This window comes from Mauremys reevesii, linkage group 6 (genome assembly GCF_016161935.1).
Source record: "Mauremys reevesii isolate NIE-2019 linkage group 6, ASM1616193v1, whole genome shotgun sequence".
Taxonomy (NCBI): Eukaryota; Metazoa; Chordata; order Testudines; family Geoemydidae; genus Mauremys; species Mauremys reevesii.
In genome coordinates, this window is record NC_052628.1 from 73,740,869 (window position 1) to 73,762,711 (window position 21,843).

At 43.4% G+C, this 21,843-nt stretch overlaps 1 protein-coding gene across 24 annotated transcripts in view; it reads left to right on the top strand.

Moving 5' to 3' along the window:
• The window catches only part of CSNK1G3 (casein kinase 1 gamma 3), a 158,982-nt gene that overhangs the window by 121,754 nt on the left and 15,385 nt on the right, over positions 1 to 21,843 (top strand). For 18 of the 24 annotated variants that reach the window (XM_039543722.1, XM_039543728.1, XM_039543721.1 and 15 more), the window contains 2 exons: positions 19,677 to 19,783; positions 20,204 to 20,227. In XM_039543722.1, coding sequence (XP_039399656.1) covers positions 19,677 to 19,783; positions 20,204 to 20,227 — 131 coding nt within the window. Of the gene's footprint in view, positions 1 to 15,934; positions 15,999 to 19,676; positions 19,784 to 20,203; positions 20,231 to 21,843 lie in introns of those variants that run through there. The other 6 variants (XR_005600223.1, XR_005600225.1, XR_005600226.1 and 3 more) reach the window with 3 other exon arrangements.

The window sequence follows — 21,843 nt, forward strand, 5'->3', positions numbered from 1 at the left end:
CAGGTCCGCGGAAATTTTTTTTTCTACGAAACCGGTCCCTGGTGCCAAAAAGGTTGGGGACCGCTGCTATAAAGGGTTCAATGAAGTTGTACAGTATTTCTTTACATTGGATTTATTGCTCTGTAAGGTGCTATAGGAGCAGTGGTGGGAAAAGACTTACCTTATATGCACTTTGTACTCTGCCAAATCACCTTATGCATTCTAGAGGGCCACCTCTAAACTAGTTCACTCTTCATGACTCATTTTTATTCTTGGTACCTCTGAGATGGCAAACAAAGGTGCTAATTGTGGTGGTGTATTGTTTGTGTACAGAGGAGTTCTGTAAGAATTAGGACTTAACAAAGTGAATGTTGAATAAACTAATACAAGTCTGCCTGTACATAGCCGTAAATTCAGATATATGCATTTGACTTCTTTCTTGCTGCTGAAATATATTTGTTTGCTTTAGCAATAGGATTGTTGATATTCAATGGCCGACTGCTCTTGTTACCACTTTATTGGAGACTGAATTAAGTTCGTGTTAATATGATAGACATTTTATTGAAATGGTGGGAAATGCTTTGTACCATATACTGAAATAACTTAGTGTCAAATATGATTTCTGTTTTGCCCTGCAATATGTGACAGTCCAGTATACTATAACTTTGTTACTGTTTCAGCATCTGAAAATTTCAATTTTGCTTTAACACACTTTTAAATTTACTACTTCTAAGTCCTCTAAAAAAAGAACGAACCAAAGATGTTGAAATTTGAAGGAAGCCCACCTTTATTTTTTAAAAACAGTTAAATACTGAAAAACGTTAGGTTCGTCTTCAAATGCTCAGGTCAATTCCATTCTAGGTATGTGCATACTCATTTGCACAATTGTCGGAGACTTTTGCCTTAGCGGTATCCATAGGTCGGCTGTGGCACCCTCTGGAGTGCCGCGCTCATGTTCCTTCTTACCTCCCACAAGTGTTCAGCGGTTTCCTTTCTTCACTTCGTGTATTAGAACTGTAAATAGTTTCGTTTACTGTAGTTACTTAGTAATTAGTTAGTAATTTAGGGTCCTGGCAGGGACTTTGCCCCAGGCAGGGCATGCCCCAATCTCCGGGTTTTAAGCCCTGCACTGACTGTTCGTGACCTCCATGGCAGCTGTCTGAAGTGCTAGGGGCAATCTCATGTAAAAGAAAAGTGTTACATCTGTAAGCGCCACAGCCGACCCTACGGATACTGTTAAGCCAAAAGTCTCTGACAGCTGTGCACGTGGCACGCACACACCTAGAATGGAATGGACATGAGCAACACATCTCAAAGAACAATAGTTATGAAAGGTAGGTAATCGTTTTTCATATTGCAAGAAATTTTTCTCCTCCAGAATATCTAATGATAGAGAATTTTTAATTATTTCAATTTTTTTTAAACAGGAGCATGCAGCCAGCAAGAATTCTATAAACTACAGCTTTTTTGCTGCATCCCTAACTTAATCTGAAATAGAAATTTTCTGCAGCGTGAATGGTGACAGCTGAATTTTAGCAGGAAAGTAAATTAATGAGTCAGCATTGATACTTGAAATCAGCTATGTTTTGAATCATCAGTTTAAATGTAGGTTGCTATATTTTGTCTGCAGAAAATCTTAATTTTAGTTTACATAAGAGTGCCAAGTGCAGTAAGAAACTTCTCTGTTCCTTTGAGATTCCTGATTGATTACTGTGTGTTACGTCTCAGCCACGCAACAGCCCACTGCGATCACATTAATGTTAAGTAACACTGGATTATTTCAGAGAAGCAAAGGATTTTTCCTTCATAGATCACTTCACATTAAAGACAGCTAGTAATTTGATCTATGAAGGAAAAATCCTTCGCTTCTCTGAAATAATCCAGTCATCCTATATGTGAAAAAGGCTGAATCCGTGACAGTCTGTTTTCTTAGTTTTTATAACTTCATTAGTGGAAAGCAACCTACTGTACATTGCTTCAGTTCATTAGTTAACCTCCTACGTCCTTGCTTCATAAAAGTGTGGGTCAGTTCCCGAAAATGTCAGATGAATAGCTGATTGTTTCCTTCTCTTCTTGGATTACTAACACTTTATGCACTTGTAAAGACCTTATTAAGCTGTTCATTATTTTTTTGTTCATCATTCATTATTGTCCAGTTAGCCAAAAGACCTGCTTCTTACTGCTGGAATTTCATTACATGTAAGAACATAAGAATGGCCATATTGCGTTTTACCAATGGTCCATCTAACCCAGTATCCTGTCTCCCGACAGTGGTTAGTTCCTGATGTTTTAAAGGGAATGAACAGAATAGACAATAATCAAGTGATCCATCCCCTTGTCCATGTCCCAGCATCTGGCAGTTAGAGGCCTACAGACACCCAGCGCGTGGGGTTGCATCGCTGACCATCTTGACTAATAGCAATCGATGAACCTGTCCTTCATGAACTCATTTAATTCTTTGTTTGAATCCAGTTGTAGTTTTGGCCTTCACAACATCGCCTGGCAATGAGTTCCACAAGTTGACTGTGCTTGTGTGAAGTACTTCCTTTTATTTGTTTCAAACCTGCTGCCTATTACCTTCATTGGGTGGCCCCCTGGTTGTTATGTTATGTGAAGGGGGTAAATAACTCCACACCATGATTTTGTAGACATATATCATATCCACCTTTAGTCATCTTTTTTTCAAAACTGAATAGTCCCAGTCTTTTAAACTCTGCTCATATGGAAGCTGTTCCATATACCTATTTTGTTGCCCTTCTCTTTACCTTTTCCATTTTTAATATCTTTTTCTGAGATGGGGCAACCACAACTATGTGCAGTATTCCAGGTGTGGTCATACCATGAATTTATATAGTGGCATTAGGATATTTTCTGTCTTATTATCTATCCCTTTCCCAATGGTTCCTAACATTGTTAGCTTTTTTTGACTGCTGTTGTTTTGAGAGAACTAGCCACAAAGGCTCCAACATCTCTTTTTCTGAGTGGTAACAGTTAATTTAGACCCTCATCATTTTGTATGTATAGCTAGGATTATGTTTTCTAATGTGCATTACTTTGCATTTATCAACATTGAATTTCATCTGCCATTTTGTTGCCTAATGACCCAGTACTCTGTAACTCTTCACAGTCTGCTTTGGACTTAACTATCTTGAGTAATTTTGTATCATCTGCAAACTTTGCCACTTCACTGTTTACCCCTTTTTCCAGATCATTTGTGAACAGATACAAAGGAAAACAAAGGGTGCTAAAGGAGTTCCGAGGGTGCTAAAGGAGTTGGCGGATGTGATTGCAGAGCCATTGGCCATTATTTCTGAAAACTCATGGCGATCCGGGGAGGTCCCGGATGACTGGAAAAAGGCTAATGTAGTTCCCATCTTTAAAAAAGGGAAGGAGGAGGATCTGGGGAACTATAGGCCAGTCAGCCTCACCTAGTCCCTGGAAAAATCATGGAGCAGGTCCTCAAAGAATCAATTCTGAAGCACTTAGAGGAGAGGAAAGTGATCAGGAACAGTCAGCATGGATTCACCAAGGGCAAGTCATGCCCGACTAACCTAATTGCCTTCTATGAGGAGATAACAAGGGGAAAGCAGTGGATGTGTTATTCCTTGACTTTAGCAAAGCTTTTGATACGGTCTCCCACAGTATTCTTGCCGGCAAGTTAAAGAAGTATGGGCTCAATGAATGGACTATAAGGTGGATAGAAAGCTGGCTAGATTGTCGGGCTTAAGGAGTAGTGATCGATGGCTCCATGTCTAGTTGGCAGCTGGTTTCAAGCGGAGTGCCCCAAGGGTCGGTCCTGGGGCCGATTTTGTTCAATATCTTCATTAATGTTCTGGAGGATGGTGTGGACTGCACTCTCAGCAAGCTTGCAGAGGACACTAAACTGGGAGGAGTGGTAGATACCCTGGAGGGTAGGGATAGGATACAGAGGGACCTAGACAAATTAGAGGATTGGGCCAAAAGAAACCTGATGAGGTTCAACAAGGACAAGTGCATTGTCCTGCACTTAGGATGGAAGAATCTCATTCACTGTTACAGACTAGGGACCGAATGGCTAGGAAGCAGTTCTGCAGAAAAGGACCTAGGGGTTACAGTGGACGAGAAGCTGGATATGAGTCAACAGTGTGCCCTTGTTGCCAAGAAGGCTAACGGCATTTTGGGCTGTATAAGTAGGGGCATTGCCAGCAGAGCGAGACACGTGATCATTCCCCTCTATTCAACATTGGTGAGGCCTCATCTGGAGTACTGTGTCCAGTTTTGGGCCCCACACTACAAGAAAGATGAGGAAAAATTGGCAAGAGTCCAGTGGAAGGCAACAAAAATGATTAGGGGGCTGGAGCACATGACTTATGAGGAGAGGCTGAGGAAACTGGGATTGTTTAGTCTGCAGAAGAGAAGAATGATAGCTGCTTTCAACTACCTGAAAGGGGGTTCCAAAGACGATAGATCTAGACTGTTCTCAGTGATACCAGATGACAGAATAGGGAGTAGTGGTATCAAGTTGCAGTGGGGGAGGTTTAGGTAGGATATTAGAAAAAACTTTTTCATTAGGAGGGTGGTGAAGCACTGGAATGGGTTACCTAGGGAGGTGGTGGAATCTCCTTCCTTAGAGGTTTTTAAGGCTGGGATGATTTAGGTGGGAACTGGTCCTGCTTTGAGCTCCTGAGGTCCCTTCCAACCCTGGTATTCTATTCTATGATTCTGTGTTGAACAGCACTGATCCCAGTACAGATCTATTTATCTCTCCATTCTGAAAACAACCATTTATTCCTAACCTTTGATTCCTGTCTTTTAATCAGTTAGTGATCCATGAGAGGACCTTCCCTACTATCCCATGACTGAATGCTTGCTTTGCTAAAGAGCCTTTGGTGAGGGACCTTCTGAAAATCCAAGTACACTCTATCAGCTGGATCACCCTTGTCCACATGTTTGTTAACCCCCCTCAAAGCATTTTAACAGATTGGTGAGGCGTGTTTTTCCTTTACAAAAGCCGTGTTGACTCTTCCTCAACAAATCATGTTCTTCTGTATGTCTCATAATTCTGTTCTTTACTATAGTTTCAACTAGTTTGCGTGATACTGAAGTTAGGCTTACTGGGCTGTAATTGCCAGGGTAACCTCTAAAGACTTTTAAAAAAAATTGGAATCACATTAGCGATCCTCCAGTCATTTGGTACAGAAGCTGGTTTAAGTGATAGGTTACATACCATAGTTAGTAGTTTTGCAATTTCATATTTGAGTTCCTTCAGAACTCTTGGGTGAATAACATCTGGTCCTCTTGACTTATTACTGTTTACTTTATCCCAATACCTCCTCAATTGGCCCTTCAGTCTGGGAGAGGGCCTCAGATTTGTCACCTAAAAAGAATGGCTCAGGTATGGGACTCTCCCTCATCTTCTGCAGCAAAGATGAATGCAAAGAGTTCATTTAGCCTCTTCACAATAACCATGTCTTCCTTGAGTGCTCGTTTAGCACCTTGATTGTCCAATAGACACACTGATTGTTTGGTAGGCTTCCTGCTTCTTGTGTACTTAAAATATTTTTTGCTGTTAATTTTTTATTCTTTTGCTAGTTCGTCTTCAAATTCTTTTTTGGCCTGCCAAATTATATTTTCAGAATATTTTTCCAACCAATGTTGTTTTGCAGAGCTTCAAAATCTGCTCCTGTTTGCCCTAGTATTTTAGTACAGGCTGGACTTTGAAGAGAATACGGAAGAGAAAAGGTTCCCTCCTCCTTTTTTCTTTCTCCATTTTTTTTTTACTAGGAGAACCACTAAAAAGAGATCTGGGATAAAGGATCGGATTCAAGAGTCCGAAATTTGGAAGATCTGGAAAGAGTTTAGGGAGTAAAAGCATTTTTGGAAGTTTATATAACTGATGTAATAGGAATAAGTACTTTCTCAGTTGCAAGATGCTAATATTTCAAGGGGGAGAGCTATTAGCATGTTAGCTTACTGTACTAACTTCCCCAGATTTTTACAAATTCAAAAGCTTCTACATGAATTATTACCGTGTATCCTTGGATCGCAGAATTAGTTTTGTATTGATGTGTATTGAGTGAGACATAATGAGCTATGATGCCACTAATGAATTGCTCAGGTATATTGACTGACTTCAGTAATGAACTTTTTAGACAGGAGAATGCAGTGTTTCTTATATTTGCAATTAAACAAGGGATTGCTTGCTATGTTTCCCTGTCTTTCATAATTGTTTATTGTGGTGCTGAACACAAAAATCTGTCAATGGTTTTGTGAGGCTTTTTCCCCTAAACTTAGAACATCTTAAAGAGAAAATGTTATCAAACCATATAGTAAAATGAAAGCATAGGACTGGCCTGAAGATGTTCTGCCTTTTGGAGGATCAGTATTCAGGACTAAACTTGATCTCTCATTCATTGTCGGGGGGCGATGGAAGTTTGGTGGAAATCTAAAGGAGTCAGTGCTTAGCCTCATGTTGTGATTATATACATAATGATTATGCTTATTAAGTAGCTCATTAATTTGTTCCATATATCCTCTGATGTGTAGAATCAATGCAGAATATGGAGATTAAAACATGATAAACATCTGATGTTAGTTTTGATAGTTGTGTAAGTCTTATTGTGAGGATTCACAGAGCTGCAATGTTTGAATATCTTACAAAGCTGTATTAAACCTTAAGTCATTTAACCCTCTGTCAATCTTTTACCGGACTATAGCTCTAAAAAGTTCTCTTCATGTCTTAGTTGTGGTAATATTAGGCCATACCTAGCCTCATGGGTTAGAGGAAAACCAGCACTATCTAATCAGAGATGTATGTGCCCCCATTCTATGCTCTTATTTTGAATTAAGACCCGTCATAATGCTAGAAATAGGTTCATTTTGAAGAATTTCGATCTAAATTAAGGACAGGGATGAGATTTTGCCAGGGTATTAAATGCTTAGCTTGGACCATGTACCATATCTTATAGGAGTTTCATAAGTGGGGATATCTGGAAGACAATGACCCATTTTTACTTATAGGTGAGTAGTTTGAGTTCGTTTTAGCTATCCATCTTGACACCACATTTGATTTCAAACCTTACTTTTTAAGGTTTTGGTAAAAGTCATCCTGGTAGACCAAAACTATATAGCTGTTGATGAAAGTCTTCAATGTTTTGCTGGAATACATCAAGCTGCAACATGGGTATCCATGTTTATGGGTACAGAGGTGTCTTAATTTTCTAAAATAAATAAATGATTGTGCTATTTTTATGCAAATTATTCAGGAAAACCGTGAACTTTTTTGTAAATGGAATAGTGATATCGAGTTGCAGTGGGTTAGATTTCTGTATATAGTTTTTGAGTAGTATTTCCACCTAAAGGGTTAGATCAGGGGTCAGCAACCTTTCAGAAGTGGTGGGCCGAGTCTTCATTTATTCACTTTAATTTAAGGTTTTGCGTGCCAGTAATACTTTTTAACGTTTTTTTAGAAGGTCTCTCTCTATAAGTCTATATAGTATATAACTAAACTATTGTCGTAAGTAAAGTAAACAAGGTTTTCAAAATGTTTAGGAAGCTTAATTTAAAATTAAATTAAAGTGCTGATCTTACGCCACCGGCCCACTCAGCCCACTGCCGGCCTGGGGTTCCATTCACCTAGGCCGGCAGTGGGCTGAGCGGGGCCTGCGGCCAGGACACTGGCTGGCAAGGGGACGGCAACCAGAACCCTAGACCGGAAGTGGGCTGAGCGGGACTGGCAGGCGGGACCCCAGACCAGCAGTGGGCTGAGCGACTCAGCCTGCTGACGGTCTGGGGTTCCGTCCACCGGCTCCTGACAGCCAGGGTCCCAGCTGCCGGCCCCGCTCAGCCCCCTGCTGGTCTGGAGTCGGAGTCCTGGCCCTGCCCACACAGAGTGGGTACTTACCTTCTTCCTGGTTTTAGCCCATTCTCTTCTCCTCTCTCTCTGTGCACTGAGCTCAGGGTGGGAGTGCACTGAGCTCAGGGCTGGGGGTGAAGGAGCAGGCTGGGGGTTGGGGTGTAGGGTCTGGCCAGGAGCTAGAATGAGGGAGGGGGCTCAGGTTTGGGGCAGGAGGTTTGGGTGTGAAGCGCTTACCTGGGCAGCTCCCATTTGGTGTGAGGGGTGCAGGTGGGAATGTGGGGAGGGGGGGTGCAGGAGCTTCCATTTGGTGCTCAGGGTGGGGGTGAAGATGTGGGTGGTGCAAGAGTCAGGGCATGGGGTGTGGGGGTGTGTGAAGAGGGTTCAGGAGTCAGGGCAGAGGGCTGGGGGGATGTTGAGGGTTCAGGAGTCAGGGCAGGGGGTTGGGGGTGTGGGCTGGAGTCGTCGGGATGCACCCAGCCCCCTGCCCTGAGCGGCTCACAGCAGAGGGCTGGAGGAGATATGCCCTGATTCCACTCTCCTTCCCCAAGGCCCCATCCCTGCCTCTTCTCCGGAGCAGCGAGCATGCTGCGGCTGCAGTTCTGGCTCTGCTTCTCCCTCTCCCTCTTCCTCTCCAGGGCTATCAGCTGTTCGGCGGCAGGGATGGAGAGGAGGAGGGGCAGGAACCCAGCATGCTGGGGGGAAGAGGCGGTGGAGGAGGGAGCATGGCTGCCAGTGGAGGCTGCCCTACAGCAGCAGCCAGCAGGACCAAGCTTCTGCCCCCGCAGGAGAGAGCAGTGGGCGGAGAAGAGCAGGCTGGGCCTGGCACGATTTTTAATGGCACTCTGCCACTGGCCGGGACCCCGGCAGGCAGCAGCGTGCCATTAAAAATTGGCTTGTGTGCCATCGGTTGCCAACTCCTGGGTTAGATCCTCTATGGTGCAGCCACTTTGTACCCTTAGCTCCAGGAGGTTCTGGTTGCATACTTTTGGTGTATCAAGCCCTGGGAGGATCACTGCAGTGCAGAAAGCATCCTCCAGTGTCATAGAGCAATCATGAAAACTCCTATACTACCCATCATCTCTGCTGCTGGCATATTGGGCAGTGTCAGGTGACCCTTTATACTGTGCTTGTCCCTGGGGCCATTAGCAAGCCAGTATTACTTGGAGGACCAACCCGGCACATACTTCCCCCAGGATCAGGAAAATGCAAAAGTTAACTTTATATCATTTCACTTCTCCTGCTCCATCAAGCTGTGATATGTGCTCCTGCTTTTTTTTTTTATTTTATTTTTTAGTATTTTACGGACATTAACTTCCTTTGAAGTATTAGTCCTATAAGTTGTTTTGGGACTGATGGGAAGACTGAGTCAGAGTACTTATGGTTTGTGTAAGTCCACAGAAGAAGTCAGTACCAGCACAGGTATTAGAACTAAGGAGCTCTTGGCCTAGGTGCAGACTTTTCCCATTAGGTAGGTCTTTATGATGACTTAAAAAAAAAAAAATCTGCAAGGAGCCCACCAGTCTGATATCTGGGCTGCTGCTCCTTGTTACATTGCTGCATTACCTTCAACCAATAGCTGGTTGCAACGCGTTTGGCAACCATCAGAGTCCCTCCTGCCTGTGATGTGTGTTCTCAATCCCAGTCTGCTAGTTCATGGTCAAACCAAAACTCTTGTTGGAAGGTTTACGACGACAGCTAGCTCCAGGAGATATTCCATTCCCTGCCTCAAAACCATGCCAGAGAGTCCTCAAAAGTTCTAAAAATGTCATATGATCTCCTGAAAGGGAAGGACCCTCTCCTGCTTCTGGAGCAAGTCCTCAGGGATTCACTGTCCTGAATTTGATCTGGGGAAGACGCTCAAGAAAATAATCACAAAAGAGGCTATTCTAGTCTCGGAAATAGCCCTGTGCCTACTCTCTTTCCACAAGTACAGCAAGGAAATTGTTGGGGAATACTTGAAAAAGCTGCATGCTTTCCCTGCTTTAGGTCAATGTACTCTCTTTGCCATCTGCTCAAGAACAGGATCATTGCGTAGCTGAAAGATGCGTAGCTTAAACTCTTTGATCAAACTCTTGAGGGGCTTCAAGTGGGAAAGAACATTCTGCCAGAGCACAATAAATCCTCCTTTGCTCATTAGTATTGTTCAGACCCTGCCGGGTTCTTTGTTAAATACTGCTACCAGAGATTCTGGAGCTCCTGCCAGGCAAGAGCCCCTAAGAACACATCCAACTGGCAGGAACCAGCCCGTGGAGAGTTTTTGATGCCATGGAAGCAAACCTTCCTTTTTCCTCTTCCTTTTTTCTGGGCACTAGCCTGCCTTTTTCTGCTGGCAAAGTAGAGCAGATCAAAAGCACTACCAAGTATTCTTTGATTTTCACCAGGATGTTTTGTCTGAGTTCCCTCAGATTTTTCCTGTCTCCATATCTTATCAGTCAGAGAGCCAGGAAGATGTAGGGCAGACTGTAATTTTCTGGCTGTCAAAGTTGTTTTGAGTGCTATAGCAGGAGTGCTTTGAAGAGGTTGACTCTGTTTGCTTTGCTAAAGAGATAAAGGAGTCCAGTTTTGGTCGTGATATCCCAAAGGCTGAATTACTTTGTTGCCTACAGAAAATTAAAGGTAGACAAGTGATAGCAGCAGTAGAACCTAGAAACTTACTTCTCTCCATCTAAAAGTTGCCTGCCTGCATATACTCTTCATACAATTACATTAAAAAAATCTGGGTTGTGCATTTTCAAATCTAATTTTATCCTTTTGTGCTTGTTGGCTACCAGAGTTTCACATCTTAACACATCTCCAACATATGGCAATTAACAAGGTAGTTACCTTAGCAACTCAGATCAGGAAGTCAATTGGATTTAGCACATGCTGGGCATTGTCATCATTCATAGATGTGGTCCTATGGGCTAGAAAATCCACTTGTTCCTTGATTCAGCCTCTTTTAGCTTTGTGGACCCCACTTGAGGGAGAGTTGCAGGCCAAAACCATACTATTTCTGCAAGTCCAGCACTTGTGTTGTGGAAGGACCACTACACATCTCTTCAGAGGGGGTGTCTTTCCTCAAGTCCATTCCTCAAGTCTAGCAGGTGGTTAGCTCTCTGTGTCCTGTCTCAGCCCAAGGATCTTGATCCATCGGAGAGATTCCCTTTACTCTTCAAGCTGTGGACAGTGAGATTGGTCCTCCTAATCTTCAGGTCACATGTAACAAACCAGGGCTGATTGTTCAAGCAACACAAGGTTTATGTCATAAATCCATTTGCAGGGTGACAGGTTAGCATGAAAATCACTTCAGAGATCTCAGGTGGTACTGACCTGGTCAGGATGTTCAATCTTCCAAAGGACTGGCTGAGCCATATGTCTCTTCTCCCAGGGAAATGGGAGCTAAGCCAAAGAGATTCTTGCAAGTGTTCAGGTAAACTGACATCAGATCTGTTTGTAACTACCCAGAATGCCAAGCTTCATGGCTTTGCAGTCTCAGCAAAGAGGAAGAGATGTGATGTACACCTTTGCTATCTCTTAGCAAAGGTCTTTAATTCCATGATTACACCTCTATCTCGATAGAAAGCTGTCCTTGGGAGCCAAAAACTCTTATAGAGGTGAAATCACTTTATATCTATCTTGATATGATCCGCTGGAGCACGCAGCCCTGGCCCCCTGGAGAGCTGCTTTACTGTGTTATATCCAAATTCATGTTATATCGGGTGGCGTTATATTGGGGTAGAGGTGTATATACTTGGTTTTTTCCACTAGGACCCCTGCCTCATTCAGTGCACAAGATGGATGGTCTTCACTGATTGGGTTAGCTGTTCAATATTTTATTTTATCCTCATGTGGCTCTGTGCCCTATTTAACACACACCTCCAAACTTTGTGTGGAATACAGAATTATTAGTTTCCTCCTGAGCTTTTATGTGATGCTTATCACTGTAGCAACAAAGAGCTTCTGATGTACTTAAAAAACATTTTGTTATTACCTTTTGAGTTTTTGGCTAGCTGTTCTTCAAACTCCTTTTTGGCTTTTCTTATTACATTTTTACACTTAATTTGGCAGTGTTTATGCTCCTTTCTATTTACCTCACTAGGATTTAACTTCCACTTTTTAAAAGATGCAAAGAGTCCTTTGGCACCTTATAGACTAACGGACTTATTGGAGCATGAGCTTGTCCGTTAGTCTATAAGGTGCCACAGGACTCTTGCTGCTTTTGCAGATCCAGACTAACACGGCTACCCCTCTGATACTTTTTAAAGGAAGTCTTTTTATCTCTCAGTGCTTCTTTTACATGGTTGTTAAGCCACGGTGGCTCTTTTTTTAGTTTTTACTGTTTTTTAATTTGGGGTATACATTTAAGTTGGGCCTCTGTTGTGGTGTTTTTTGAAAAGTGTCCATGCAGCTTGCAGGGATTTCACTGTAGTCACTGTACCATTTAATTTCTGTTTAACTAACCTCCTCATTTTTGTATAGTTCCCCCTTCTGAAATGAAATGCCACAGTGTTGGGCTGTTGAGGTGTTCTTCCCACCAGAGGAATGTTAAATGTTGTTATATTATGGTCACTATTTCCAAGCGGTCCTGTTAGTTATCTCTTGGACCAGATCCTGAACTCCACTCAGGACTAAATCGAGAATTTTCTTTCCCCTTGTGGGTTTCTTTACAAGCTGCTCCAAGAAGCAGTCATTTAAAGTATCGAGAAATTTTGTCTCTGCATTTCGTCCTGAGGTGACGTGTACCCAGTCAGTATGGGGATAATTGAAATCTCCCACTATTATTGAGTTCTTTATTTTGATAGCCTCTCTAATCTCCCTTAGCATTTCATAGTCACTATCATTGCCCTGATCAGGTTGTCAATAATAGATCCCTACTGTTATATTCTTCTTAGTGCATGGAATTACTACCCATAGAGATTCTATGGAACATGTGGATTCATTTAAGATTTTTACTTCATTTGATTCTACATTATCTTTCACATATAGTGCCATTGCTTCCCTACCCCACCCCCAGCCCTCCGCACAATCTGTTCTGTCCTTCCGCCATATTTTGTATTGCGGAATTATTGTATTCCATTGATTGTCCTCACTCCACCAGGTTTCTGTGATGCCAATTGTATCAATATCGTCCTTTAACACGAGGCACTCTAGTTCACCCATCTTATTATTTAGACTTCTAGCATTTGTGTACAAGCACTTTAAAAACTTGTCACTGTTTGTTCGTCTGCCCTTTTCTGATGTTTCAGATTCTTTTTTATGTGAATGTTTCTCGTCTGATCTGGCCCATACTTTATCCTCTTCCATTCTGTCCTCCTGATTAAAACCTAGAGAATCTCTATCAATAGTCTCTCCTCTAAGAGAAGTCTCTGTCTGATCCATGTGCTCCTCTGCAGCAATTGGCTTTCCCCCATCTTAGTTTAAAAACTGCTCTGCAGCCTTTTTAATGTTAAGTGCCAGCAGTCTGGATCCACTCTGGTTTAGGTGGAGCCCATCCTTCTTGTATAGGCACCCCCTATCCCAAAAGTTTCCCCAGTTCCTCCCTTCCTCGTACACTCATCAATATCTTATATGAAAATGGTGTAATTTGTTAGCTTTAACTGTATACTGTGTTGGCCAAGAATGCAGCTGTCTCAGAAGTGGGATACAATTTTGAAAAACGGAGATTTTGGTCTCACTTAGCTTTCTTTGGAGAAAGTCATTTGACTGTCAGTCTAGAATTTGGGCTGCTGTTCCTCATCACCTTGTTATGGTTTGCTCCACTCCTACTTAGTTGCTTAACAGACCACTCTCCTACAAGCAGCCTCTGATCTTCAGTCAAAGCTTCTTGAGCTTGGAACGCTAACTCAAAAACCTGAGAACTCTGAAATTAGCCATTGTATAAAACTACAGGTATATGATAGGAAGAGATGATAGTAATACTTGAGGTTGTCTAGCATTTTTCATTATAACTAGTTGCTGACAACTTTGTAAAAATAAATAATTATACAACCATGTAATTGAGACACTCTAGCACCTCCATACTTAGTGGTGGGAATTTGAAATTTGGCAAGGGGTCCACTTGGGGGTCAGAGGTGCCTTTTGTTGTCTTTGTGAAAATCCACCCACATTTGGTTTAATAAGCCTCTGGAAACTAAAGTTTGCATAGACTCAGTACAGGACTGAGCAGCAAAATTCTCCTAAGATTCCATCTGCAAAGGGAAGCAGAGGGAAACCTTCCCATAGTTAGGACCTTCCTTCCAGATGATTTTGGGGTATCCTCTCGCACTGAGGTTACCTCTCCGGTTGAGGGAACTCCAGGCATTAGGAAAAGGCAAGTGTTAGTAATGGGAGATTTGATCATTAGAAACATAGATAGCTGGGTTCGTGATGACTGGGAGAACCGTATAGTGACCAACCTGCCTACCTGGTGCAAAGGTTGTGGATCTCTCGAGGCATCTAGATAGACTTATGTGTAGTGCTGGGGAGGAGCCGGTGGTCGTGGTATATGTAGGTACCAATGACATACGGAAGGGTAGGGGAGACATCCTGGAGGCCAAATTTAGGCTGCTAGGAAAGAGACTGAAATCCAGGACCTCTATGGTGGCATTCTCAGAAATGCTTCCAGTTCCATGCGCAGGGCCAGGTAGGCAGGCAGAGCTTCAGAGTCTCAGTGCATGGATGAGACGATGGTGTGTGCATACTTAATGAGCCACACATATTTTTAATATTTTGCGCCAAAAAAGCTGCCAAATTGTTGCTGCAATTCCACCTTTTGCCCACCAGAGGGGGCTGTGGCGCAAGAACAGCAGCAGCTCCCAGCAGAAAATTAATTTCTTCAGTTACACCTTTTGCCCACCAGCTCCCAACCATCTAGGGAAGAGAAAGAGCCTGCCTTCTTTGCAGCGCCTGTCAGGCCAGCTCAGGAGACTGGGGCTATGGGGAGACAGACAGCATGGGGTGCTGGGGGGGGGTTGTCAGTCAGGGCTTCATAAGGGCTAGTGGAGGAGGACAGACTGGGGCAGGGGCTGAATGGGAATGGAGTCACAGGGCCCGGGGGGGCACATGGTGATGGGGGAGGAGGTGCAGAGCTACATGGGGACAGAGGGTGGCTGAGGGGGGCATGGAGACAGGGGGAGGAATTACAGGGAAACATCTGGACGGGGTGGCTGAGTGGTGGCACAGAGATCTGGGGATGGCAGAGGGAGTCACATAGAGACATAGTCACATAGGGACTCCAAGTACACAGAGTTACATAGGGACAGGGGAAAGGGGTGCAGGGCCACATGGGGACGGGGGCAGATGTTCCTGACTGAATGGGAGAGCCTAGGGGTCAGCGAGGGTCTTCATGGAGGAAGCTCCCTAATAATCCCTCCCTCCCCCCCAAAAAAACCTGTTCCATACTTTTCCCACCCATAGGCAACAACCCCCTAAGTTCACACCCAGGCTCTTCCCAGCAATTTACTTCCCTCTCCATCATTACCCCTGATTCCCCCAACCCTTTGCACTGCTTCTGAGGGATGCGGGAAATATGGTTCTATATTGTAGCTTAAATGAATTGTTACTCAGAGTTCTGTATTAATATGCCTAGTAAGGAATCTATTTGTCAAAAAATATTTCTTGAATCTTTTTTGTCTGTATTGTTACAGACATACTTGCTTACAGGTATTTTGAAATAAATGACCAAAAATAATTAAAACTGTTGTGATTATATTGTGTTACTTTGACAAATAAAATATGCAGAATTTTGCAAAATTTTAAAATATTGTGTGCAGAATTTTAAATTGATGCAGAATTATTTATTTATTTATTTTTTGGTGCAGAATTCCCCCAGGAGTAAAATTAAGTAATTAATTCTTCAGATTTGTTCATGTTTTGCTTTGATTGCTGTCTTTCCATATCTGTAGTCAGTGATAGGAAAGGTGCAAGAGCTATGTGGGTGCTCATGCAGTAGAGTTCAGACTAAATCTGGCTGGCTTTAGGAACATCTGGTAAAATTTTTACACTGCATTGTTATCTTATCCAACAAGTCTATATCAGTTTCAAAATCGCATAATTTCCCCAAAGTTGGATGATGACATGCAAGCCATATGTATTTCTATTACATGTTGTCAAAGAGTGGCATGAGCTAATCCCCATACATAACCCTATCATCTTCCCCAGGTGATCAAATCACAAGTCAGCTGAATCCCACTCCAGGAAAACACTAGGAAGGAAGGCTAAAGATGTGAGTGCATAGTCTACTGAAGAGTTGGATGTACAACTGGGAGCAAACTGAGTACCACTTGCCAGCCACCCAGACAACTGCTTTCAAGCACTGGCAGTGACAACTGATATGTTGGTTCCAGGGCAGAAGGGATGGATATTTTAGTAGGAGCTCCATCAGCATTAAGGATTCTTCAGAATGAGTTGTCAACCTTGGTTGTCATGCCTACCTTTCATTCTTTATGGCCATATGGGAAAGAGGTTCTTCAATTCTTTTTGGTTGTAGCATGAAGTCAGAGTGTAGAAAATATCAAAAACCATTGGTCTAGAGGATGACAAGCAATCAGTACCGAGTAAAGAGGGAATCTCATGCTCAGTGAAGAAAAACAAAACTTTGACACAGAAGTTCTGGGTTTACCTGAATACCCTTTTGCTCTGTTTTTGAGAACCAGAAGGGAAACTCTAACTTGCCCCATTCTAGACATAAATATCTAATCAGTGGGATGCCTGCCAACACACACCCTTCAATGCAGGCCACCTGATGAGGCTCTTCAGTCACTGCAGCCCGCTTGCTCATCCAGTAAGCCAAGAGGAAAAGATCTCCTTAGGATAACAATCATTCAGCAATGGAGCAAGCTTAGCGCATGGGCCTGTAGGATTCCCAAGTGATGAGGAACCTTTTGTCTCATGTGGAGCAATAATTTCTAGCTAAATCCTTCCTATTTCTAAAGCTGATAGAGCTACAGAGTTGAGGGTCCAAGGTTTTCTGCAAGAGAAAAGGGAAAGGCCACAGAGTGAAAGTTGGAATGTGAGAGTGCCTTCTCACCTATAGCCAGAATGTACTGCCCATTTATATATTTGAAGAACTGGCCATATATTATCCAGTTCCGCTGATTACCTGAAATGTGCTGCTACCATATGCCCTTCTTATATTAGTGATGGTTCCCCAGGCTCCTTATCCCCATGTCTCCTTGCCCAGCTAGTACAAGTCCCCCCACCATTTCATCATCCACTCAGTCTTCCCCTACAAGCTTTCAGTCATCTCACCCTGTTTATCCCCAGCTGGCTCTTAGTCTCCCTAGTAGTGGTCCTCAACCAATTTTAGTCCCCACCATCCCAGCTACTCATTTGATTTGTCTTCCTGTCTCACAGTCTGTCTACTGGAGGTAATTATATGGCCCTCCTGAATATTGTGTGGGAAATGTATTTACCCTCACAACACCCTTGTGAGGTAGGGAAGTGCTATTATCTCCGTTTTACCCTGTCCCAGTTTCTCTCCCTTCCAGCCAGACTCCAGACCCAGCCTATATCCTCTATCTTGCTCCCAGGCTCCTTGTCCCAGTCTTTTCCACCCTCTTCCCATATCAGGCTCTTGGCCTTTCTGCATTCTAGTCAGGTGACTTCCTTCTCAATGCTTCCTGGGTGCAGCGGCACAAACATTGAGTATACAGGAGAGAGTCTCCCTATTCTCACTTGCCATGCCTGGCCTCACTCTAGCCTGCAGCACCTGGGAGCAGCCGTTGCAAGGGAAGTCCTTCTCATCCCCTGCAGCCCTGGACCAGAGCATGCTCAGAGCAGATGGAATCTTTGCATAATTTAGCTATATTGTAGCAGGGCTCTGCTAAGCACATGCATATGAGATTTTTCAGGGGCTTGTAGCTTGTCCAAAATTGAATGGATTTTTATGAGGATGCAAAATATACATCTCTTCCACAAAGATTGTCGCCTGGGGAAATTTCAGATCCCTGTTCCAAAACATGGGCATGCTAGATTTTCTCAAAGAAAAGGTCTTCATTTTTTTTTTTTAAACATTGGCAAAACCAATGTTTTTTCCTAATCTCAGTCTTGGAAATGGCTGACCCATTTTTTAAGCAGACACCTGGCATAGAAAATTTCAACCCAGATGGTTAAAGATTGGCAAAGTTATAAGCAATTAAAAACAGGGTTTTATAGTAGGAAGTGTGGGGCCACCTTAGCAGGTAGTGCTGCCAGCTCTGCCAATAATTCCACAGTAGCTACAGTAATACAGCTTGTGAGAGTAATCCAGTAAATGGCACAATAGGGGTGATTTTCTCACCTGGCTTGTCTCCCTATATAACCCTTAATCACAAGAGGTTAAGAATCTTCTGAAGTATAAGCTCTTGGGCCATCTTCCTATTCCCGAACCATAATATTGACTTGGTTGGTGACTCCTATCTGTCCTATCTAGTTTTATCCTACTTGCTGTTCTGGGCACTGACTGCATGCTAAGTTTCACCTCTGTGTCCTACAGGCTCCTGCCACCATATTATCCCAACTGGAATTGTATCATCATGCAGATACAGCTTTTATGCACTGGGCTGGTAGACCTGCCCTTTGCCTTACAGGGTGGGGTCACCTGATCTGATGTACACTCTGTCTTCAGCCACCCTCAGTCAGCCAACTGCCTGGCAAACTGTCCAAAATAAAATCAGGGAGAAGGCTCTGGAATGGCCTCATTTGCCCTGTTGGTGGCTAGGGAAGTGATAATAGTTGTAGATGATAGTTGGCTAAAAACCAAGCCAGGGGTCCTGAAAGCCAGGATGGTCTGGGAAGTTGGGAAGGAGTTTGAGAGAAGATGGGTGTAGAAGGTAAGAGCATACCTATTTAATGGATGGCAGTTAATGCTCCTGTGTTGCAGGAGAACTTAGAGCAAACACTTTGGGCCTTGCAGCCAACAGTCTTTCCACCCCTGGTGAGTGCTTTTTGCAGAATGACCCACCTGGTTCCATCTGGGACAAGGGTGGGGGGCGGCTAAGCAACTCAGAGTGCAAAGTGCCTGCTCTTGGGGCAACCAGGAACCATTAGAGAGGCCTGCAAGCATTGTAACAACAGTGACTACTAATCAGGAGGGGACAGCCACAGCATTGCCAGTGCAATCTTGCCTTCTCTGACCTGGAGTCCTGGAGATCAGCTGGCCAATAGTGAAGGTGACATTCCAGGAAACTTCTGAAGTCACATGAAGATTGGCAGATGCCCTGGCTGCCTCAAATGGCCAGAACAGTTTCTTCCTTAATATCATCATGTTCTTGCTTTGGCTTAGTAATTGTATCAAAGAAAGCTGAGATCTGGGGCTATCAGCCCTAAATAGGGAGGGGATAGCTCAGTGGTTTGAGCATTGGCCTGCTAAACACAGGGTTGTGAGGTCAATCCTTGAGGGGGCCATTAGGGATCTGGGGCAAAAATCTGTCTGGGGATTGGTCCTGCTTTGAGCAGCAGGTTGGATTAGATGACCTCCTGAGGTCCTTTCCAACCCTGATATTCTATGAGTCTAAATACTGTGGTGCTGCACTTAGGCTATGTCTACACTACGGACTTTACCACTCTCCCGCTGACATAGTGCTGTCCACAATGGTGCTTTTGTGGGTGAAAGTTATGTCGTCAAGGGTTTGTTTTTACCACACGCTGACCAACAAAAGTTTTGCTGACAAAAGTGCTAGTGTAGACAAAGCCTCAGTCTGCCATGTTTAAGGAGTCAGTCTTGTAGATTGCTTTTCTTCTAGCGGCAGGAGAGTGAGTGCATGGAGCAAAGTTAGTAAATAGTATTAGAAGAATGATGGTCATGATAGTATCTAAAATGGTAATATATTAATAACGCTAATCTGGATTTTTCTGTATGTTATGCAGTTTCAGAATCCTACATGTGCACTTGCATGACTTAAAATACTTTTGGTAATTGCAGGTTGTAAGCTCAACAAATGGAGAATTGAATACAGATGACCCAACTGCAGGCCGTTCGAACGCTCCTATCACAGCCCCTACAGAAGTAGAAGTAATGGATGAAACAAAGTATGTATTGTTCTTATCTATTAAAGTTTAAAAGGCAGTGTTTTGATCTCCAGTACTGAGCTAATCAGCATTTCATTTACCAAGTTACTTATAAAAAGAACCTTGCACACTTGTACTAGGAAGTGGCAAGATACTTCAGTATTTTTGAGCTTTAATTATGTGGGCTTCAAATAATTAAATATTAGAATATCTGTTATCCTTAATGTTGACTCCATTAGTTAAAGTTAAAATAACACAAATTGTTCGCTTTACAGTAGTGAAATCCATACTTGATTTTGACATGCTAGCTAACAGCTTGGTAAGAAATTTTACTGTCTTTTAAGATCACTATACTGAATACAACTCTCGTGAGAATTGTAGAACTTTTGCATGGTATATGGTGTTCTGATTCTCTTTTTTCCTTTATTTTTTTGTGCATAGCTGCCAGAAAGTGTTGAACATGTGGTGAGTTCCAAAGTGTAGGCAGGCAGAAATAGCTCCGTTGGTTTTGTTCTCATTGCGTGGCTTAAAACTTTATGGAGGAAAAAAAAGCCTTAAAATGGCAATTACAATTGGAAAACCTATGCAAAAGGATTTGAAGTACATAGTACCATTAGACAGCCTGTCTTGGAGGCAGGAAGAAATACCAGCATGTTAAGGAGCTGTTTTGCCTGCTTCAACTCTTGTTTGTTTCAAGTGGTGTAGTCTGTGTGTATTTTCTCTAATACTTTTAAGTGGACAGTACAATATCAATGTTTTTTTAATATATTATTTGCTATGCTGTTTTAGTGGAAAAACATTGATGTTTTCAGATGTTTTCATATTCGGCTAACAACTTAATATCTAGAAAATAACTAATTTATCTGAATTGGCACCAAATACTAGAAGATGTTTGAACTTTGCATTTTTTTTTAAAACAGTACTTACTAAATTATTAGTCATTGACAACTTGCTAACTAATTACAAAAACTTAACTGCAGGGTACATAAATCACAGTGAAAGGGAAAAGTATTTGTTGATGTACAGTAACTCCTCACTTAATGTTGTACTTATGTTCCTGAAAAATGCAACTTTAAGTGAAACAATGTTAAACGAATCCAATTTTCCCATAAGATTTAATGTAAATCTAGGGGTTAGGTTCTAAGGAAATTTTGGAGGGGGCAGACAAAAGGCATTGTATACTGTACAGTACTGTCCGGTGATTGGGAAGTGCCCCTGGCTTACCCCACACAGGCACAGCCTACCCGGCAAGGATGCTAGGAAGCACCTTTACAGCAGCAGCGGCAGCTTCCCCGGAGAAGAACAGGCTTGGACTTTTTGTCGGGAATGCTCCAGGCCCGCCTCTTCCTGTCCCCGCTCCAGTCCAGGCCCACCTCTTCCCACCCCCACTTCACCTCCTCTCCAGAGAACGCAACATCCCCCCCCCCAAGTCCTAAGCTTCCCTGCTCCTTCCCCTCCCTCCCAGAAAGCCCTAAACGCAAAGTGCTGGGAGGGAGGGGGGAGGAGCGGAGAAGCCCTGCATCTCTACTCCTCCCCCTCCCTCCCAGAACATCCTAAACACCTCTAACAGCTGTTTGGCGGCCCTTAAGACTTTCTGGGAGGGAGGAGGAAGAGCAGAGACACGGTGCTTCCCCACTCCTGCCCCTCCCTCCCAGAAAGTCCTAAGTGCTGCCAAACAGCTGTTAGGTAGCACTTAGGATTTTCTGGGAGGGAAGGGGAGGAGTGGAGACGCATCGCTTTCCCGCTCCTCCCTCACCCTCCCAGCACTTCCCTGCCACCAAACAGCTGTTTGGCGGTGCTTATGACTTTCTGGGAGGGAGGGGGAGGAGCGGGGAAGTGCTGTGTCTCCACTCCTTTCCCTCCCTCCCAGAAAGTCCTAAGCGCTGTCAAACAGCTGTTTGGCAGTGGGGGAAGCGCTGGGAGGGAGGGGGAAGAGGCAGAGAAGCGGAACTTGTGCAATGCTCCCTTGTAAAGTCGCTTCTCTTCCACAGAATCTTACAAGCAGGCAGCCAAACGACGTTATAAGGGAGCATTGCACAACTTTAAACGAGCATGTTCCCTTAATTGGGCAGGGACATAAC